The sequence below is a fragment of the Limulus polyphemus genome, unplaced genomic scaffold (assembly GCF_000517525.1).
Source record: "Limulus polyphemus unplaced genomic scaffold, Limulus_polyphemus-2.1.2 Scaffold1075, whole genome shotgun sequence".
In the NCBI taxonomy this organism is placed as follows: Eukaryota; Metazoa; Arthropoda; class Merostomata; order Xiphosura; family Limulidae; genus Limulus; species Limulus polyphemus.
Genome location: NW_013666685.1, coordinates 209,199 through 215,198, shown reverse-complemented (window position 1 = coordinate 215,198; position 6,000 = coordinate 209,199). Strand labels below are relative to the sequence as shown.

Sequence of the window (6,000 nt, the reverse complement as noted above, 5' to 3'; positions counted from 1 at the left end):
CGAGCAAAGCTTTTTAAACGGGAGACAGACGAACGCTCGGACAGACACCACGGTTCGCAATATATATATATATATATATATATAATCATTTATATTTTTTTAATCTTAATAAATAACTTTGCAATTGGCCTTCTCTTTTTTATTTTTTTTCATATGAGCATAATCACGTTTTCTAAGCTTAGTTGGGTCAAATACTAATGTAAGTACTTTACTTACCGTATCTTCTCTATTCAAAATAACTGCGCCTTTTTGTTTTGTTTTTAGTTTACTATAAGACAGACAGAGCTGCACAAAAAGAACTTTGAAATAATATTTGACTGCAACAATAAGCAATATTCATTAATTTAAGTAATACAACAAACTGGAATGTTGCAACGCCCAGTAAATATCCCATTTCGTTTAAGATTATCAACTTGAGAGGTAAGGGTGGGGACTTCACAGATTCAAATTCTTACGTCTTCTGAACACCCACCCGATAATCAAAGAGTTAAACATTATTTAGAGAATAATCGTTATCGACATTGTTTTATTACAGTATATTTACGTTTATCAAGAAACAGAACACCTTTACTTAGGTTGTTAGTATATATAGAATATTTCGTCTTCGCTAGTTTTTCAGATGCAAAGATTTTTTTAACAGGTCTCTTTTATAAATGCTTCGAAATTTCTTTTCCTAGGTTTAGACAGAGTAATAGAATGTATTGATTCGGGCCAACTGGACATGAAGGCAGCTTTAAAAGCACGAAAAGAAACCCTGGAAGAAGCTCTGAGGCATAAAACAGACGAGTTAAAACTATTATGCATCAAAGAAGCGGTAAAATCATTCTTCAATCTTATGATAGAAGTTAAAAAATATATCAGTGCGTAACGACATCTAACAAAATCCCCTAAATTCATTGACGAGTCACCCAACAGGTATCATTCTTAGTTGAATGTTCTAAGGTCATATTTTCCAGTTAGTTTATTTGGTTCATGTTTTCTTGTAATCTAAAATAATCTATTTTTGTTTACTATAATGTTAGTGTATAGTGTAAGTAACGATAGTAATTCTTTGAATAAATTAAAATGAATCGAGCCAAATACCCTTTTTGTGAGTGGAAATTTACATTTCGTTATATCTAGGTAATAAAGTAGAGCCTTGATTATTTTAATTAGGTTTTCATATTCAGAGCACAGTTATTCTACAGTGACTAAATTTGAGAAAAGGCTTCACTTAAAACCAAAATTTTAAACATACATTTGCAAATTGATAATATGATTATTCAAAATAAATGGTGAATTGTGTTAATTTGGCAGGAACTGACGGGCGAAGTTCCTCTTGATATTCCATTGGCACCCGGTGAAGCGCCTCCTAGCGTGAGAAGACGTGTTGGAACGTCGTTTGCTTTAAATGATAAATTGTTTCACAAGGCCCGATCAAAAAAGGTGAGTTTTCAGGACTTTAATATATTTTATTATACTCCTGTGTGTGTTATATATAAAAGTTCGAAGATAAAGTTCCAAAGAAGAATAAAGTATATTAAGAAGAAGCAGAATTCATATGACGATAAAATATGAAATTCGAAAGTCTGAAGGCTTTTAACGCTAAAAGTCAGAACGGCATAGATAGCCCATTGTATAGATTTGTGGTTAACAATAAAACAAACAAATAAGAAATACGAAATATATATATATATAAAAACTGAGGAAGAGAATTGTAGTTAAACTTTTGGTCACGAGACTATATTGGTTCTATAAAGATAGTTTGGTCGAAACGTTGCCAACATTTTGTTTTTATAGCTTTTAAAAATAATTTTGTGTTTGTTATGAAATCTTTGTTATAGTAAAATGTGTTTAGAACTTAAATATAAAATGGGGAAAACTACTTTCTAAAGTAAGAATTAGCAAAAATATGTTGTAAAAGTTCCAAAATATGTGACCTTCAAAGAGTATAATAAAACAATATGACATCGTAACCTTTGTAAACCATACAATTTACGAATACAAAAGCAAACAGCTATGAAGTTAGATTTTGCGAAAAAAAAAGAGTAGTTATAATAGATAAAACTGTAGGGGATTTTAATAATGGTTGGAGACGGCTTGAATGGGTAATGAAGAAAAACATGTTCGCCCTTTCAGCCATGGGGGCGTTATAATGTGACGGTGAATCCCACTATTTGTTGGTAGATAAGTAGCCCAAGAGTTGGCGGTGGGTGGTGCCTTCCCTCTAGTTTTATACTGCTAAATTAGGGACGGCTAGCGCAGATAGACCTCGTGTAGATTTGCGTGAAATTCAACAAACAAACAGAAATCTTGTCGGATGTAATTATGTGATAAATATTTTCTGCTTCAGATGAGAATGAACAATGTTCACTTCTGATACTGAAAATAAATCTTGAAATGTGATAGATTTTCTATTTTAAATTAATTTTAACTGGTATTTATTTGAAGATATATTTTCATATTACTTAAAAAATACGCTCTTTTAATTTATCAACTCATACTGCATTTCTTATTCGTTGTACAATAGTTTACTCCTTGTTACGTTGGATACTAGATGCAGATAGCACAGTCTTGACGTTTACATAATGTCGTATATTTTAGTGATTTATTTCTCGCCTTTTCTTTATCAGGAGGAAGCCTTAACGAAAGTAGAGTTGGAATACGAAATACAAAGTAAAATCGCAAGCGCCGCATTAAAACTTGCCAGCGACACAACAGTTAAAAGAAACGTGAGAAAACAGAGGAAAACAGCACATCAACGGGCTGTAATCAAGGTTTGTAGTCTTATCACGATTTGGAAATTTATGTAAAACTGCTTTTGTTGTGTTAGCATAACTTCCTACAGTGTAGACTGAAGTTAGTGAACGAATTAATTATGCAAAAAAAAAAGAATCACTAAAGCATTAACTCACTAATCATGTAAATGAAGCATAAGATAGCGCAGACTGTTCCGAAACGTTTCGGATATTCACGCAGAGGTACACATGGGCTATCTACATTAGCCGTACATAATTTTGAACTGATGGACTAGAGGAAAGGTAGCTAGTCGATAGCATCAATAGCACTCATCGTTAACTTTAGGGCTACTCTAATGAAATAGTGAGCTTATAACACTCCACGGTCCCAAAGTACGGTGGGATATAAACCATGGACCCACAGTCCAGCTCGTCAACAACCAGCTGTTAGAAAACAGGAATAATAATATTTACAATCATATGTGTCTTAGTTATGTATCGTTTTGATTTTCTATTGTTTATATTTTCAGAATATAAATTTATTAATTTTGTGCAATAATTACTCAGACTATTTGCAAAAAAAAAAAAATTCAACAATTTAAATGTACATAAAATAACAACGAATAATAAGGTAAATATGATACTGAATAACTCACGGAATAATGAAATAACTCTGAAAATAAAATTGATAATAAAACAAAGAGTTTCCCGGTGGGTCAGCGGTAAGATTCTGGACTTACAAAGCTAGATTCTGGGTTTGATTCCCTGCGGTTGATACAGTAGATAACACGTTGTGTAGCTTTGTGCTAAAAGCAAAGGAGAAAGGTAACGAAGCATACATGAAAAGCAATGAGACAAATGAGCGTTACAGTAAACAAAATAATAAAATGATGAAGTTTAAAAACATAGTTATTTTCTTCATTTTCTAAAGCTCAAAGACTTGGAACAAAAGTTAGCTACATTAAAGAAACAAACGGAAATTATAAAAGCAAAGCAGAGAAAACAGTCATCTGATGGAGGTAAGTGTGTTAATTGATTAAAAGATAATAAAAGAGCTATGCTACATGTAACCTCTTATAAATTGAGTTAAGTTTCCTACAACACCTTAAAAACAAAAGTTAGGGTAAATGTTTTATAGCCCTTTAAAAACTGGATGTTTTTCCCAATAATTTAAGTTGGTCTGAGACTTAACTAAAACTTTTAATTTAAATAACACTGGGATATAAAGAATATATCGACGGACTTTAAAAACAAAACACGTTATTTCAGTGGATTTCTCCCACTTCCCAAATAAAGCAGTATTTAGACTTTTAGTTATATTAATCCCTTTTGCTTCTAAGGATTCCCTTTGGATGAGTAAATCGGCTGGTAATCTGTAAATAAAATCACTGAATTATCGATTCAGTGATGAAAAGGTTCACCTTTTTGGTTCAATAGCATTTAGGAGTAGTATTCTGTTATATAGCAATGAGTGTGACAATGTTGGTTTACTTCTGAAATGTGATGTATATATTTTTGACTGCAGGAAATTGGAGTAATGTCTCCAGTTCTGCTAATTAGAACGAATTAGAACTAAAATGAAATACGTAATTGAACCTTATCTTTTTTACTGAGCGCTCAGAAATGAGAAAAACCAGAATATATTTCATACGAGTTTGAGTTTCTACAAGTTTTGTATTTTAGATCATACTTTATTTTTCTGTATAAAGAAAAATATATTCCTATTTATAATTAACTCAATTATTTTTCTAGAACAAAGTAGAAACAATCACACCCATTCTGAAGATGAAAAAGGTATGATTTTAATCTTTTTTTTTGTTCATATTTTTACTGTTATTATGGTGACATAAAACTTGTTAGTTAAAATTCTGCAAGTCTTTAACTTAAAGAACTTAATATGCTTTGCTTTTAAACACGTGGTTAGTAAGGCAGATATCTATAGGCTAGACTAAATCTGGAACAGGTGATATGTCAGTAAGAATTAATTTGGTATCTATTTTATGATTAAAGACAAACTTTTTAGTTTTTAAAATTTATAGTAGCTGGATTATATACATTTAATTTTTTCAAAATGTAAATTTAAGAGCTTCCATAATCCTGTAAGTAATATGATTAGTCTCCAGGTGGGACAGCGGTAAGTTTACGGTCTTGAACGCTGAATGTCGGGGTTCGATTCCACACGCTGGACACAGCAAATAGTCCAGTGTGCCTTTGCTCTACGAAAACAAACAAGCAATGTTATTAGCCAACAGCTCAAAGTTCTTAAATGCCATCAATCACTATACAATTATTGAGTGGTTATCATAGGTTACCTGATGAGTGAGAGTTGCCAGAATTTGTTTGTCGGCGGAGGGAAACAGGCACCGACCACTCTATCTCCTGATGACCAACAAATGATTTGTTGCCCGAAATCACTAGTCAGTACTTGTTTCATTGTATCCTTATCATGAAATTTTCGCCACCACAATTCAACGCTGTAATTTCAACTCGTAGGCCTATTCGTTTATACATGTCACTACCAGTAACATTATTATAAAGGGCAAATGATTATAATATCTATATAAGAAATCATTAATTTAATCAATGATTTGAGTACACTAATTCATTAACTATAAAACTAAATATCAGACCGAAAAAAGGGATTGTACCTTCAATTGCTTACAAATTACGATAAACGTATAAAATATGCATATGTTTAATTTCAGCATAAACTTTGCCTAGAATGCTGGCGAGATTTCCGGCGTTGTCAGCCACAGTCACTTCCCGTTCAGTGAAGTATTTCGTGAATACTTTTACAACTCCTTCATTTGTTTTTCTATTACTCTTACCAACCTTTCTTGCAACCTGACTCAAAAGCTCCTTATCTGCGAGTAACTGAAATCTCGAGAGTCTGCAACTCATTATCTGTAAATAACTGAAATCTTATGCCATCAAATATGTCGCATCAATTTACGTGTTTGAGTAAATTGAATGTTATTAGGTCTAAATATATCAATGTATTTTCACTGTGCTGCTCAGAGTGTCGTCTGCAAAACTTATTCTGTGACGTTTCGCATGCATAGCAACGACCTTGACAACGGGGGGGGGCAACAGTTATACAATTTGTTGACTGGTTTTTGAAGGCAACAGTTCAAAATTTTCATACCACGTGGTGCGCTCTAGGCCAGTCACGGCGAATATTTCATGGTAGAGATAGAATAAAAATATAGTATCAATCTTTATGTTGTTGTAAGGTTTATATTTCATTGGAGGCTTCTTTGAAAATATCTGGAGAAAAATAGTT

At 32.4% G+C, this 6,000-nt stretch overlaps 1 protein-coding gene across 2 annotated transcripts in view; it reads left to right on the top strand.

The window, feature by feature from the left end:
* Window positions 1–6,000, top strand: part of LOC106462020 (probable serine/threonine-protein kinase DDB_G0282963) — a 142,620-nt gene that overhangs the window by 125,809 nt on the left and 10,811 nt on the right. For both annotated transcript variants that reach the window (XM_022389130.1, XM_022389131.1), the window contains exons 17-21: window positions 678–814; window positions 1,297–1,425; window positions 2,613–2,756; window positions 3,649–3,736; window positions 4,470–4,511. In XM_022389130.1, coding sequence (XP_022244838.1) covers window positions 678–814; window positions 1,297–1,425; window positions 2,613–2,756; window positions 3,649–3,736; window positions 4,470–4,511 — 540 coding nt within the window. The remainder of the gene's footprint in view (window positions 1–677; window positions 815–1,296; window positions 1,426–2,612; window positions 2,757–3,648; window positions 3,737–4,469; window positions 4,512–6,000) is intronic.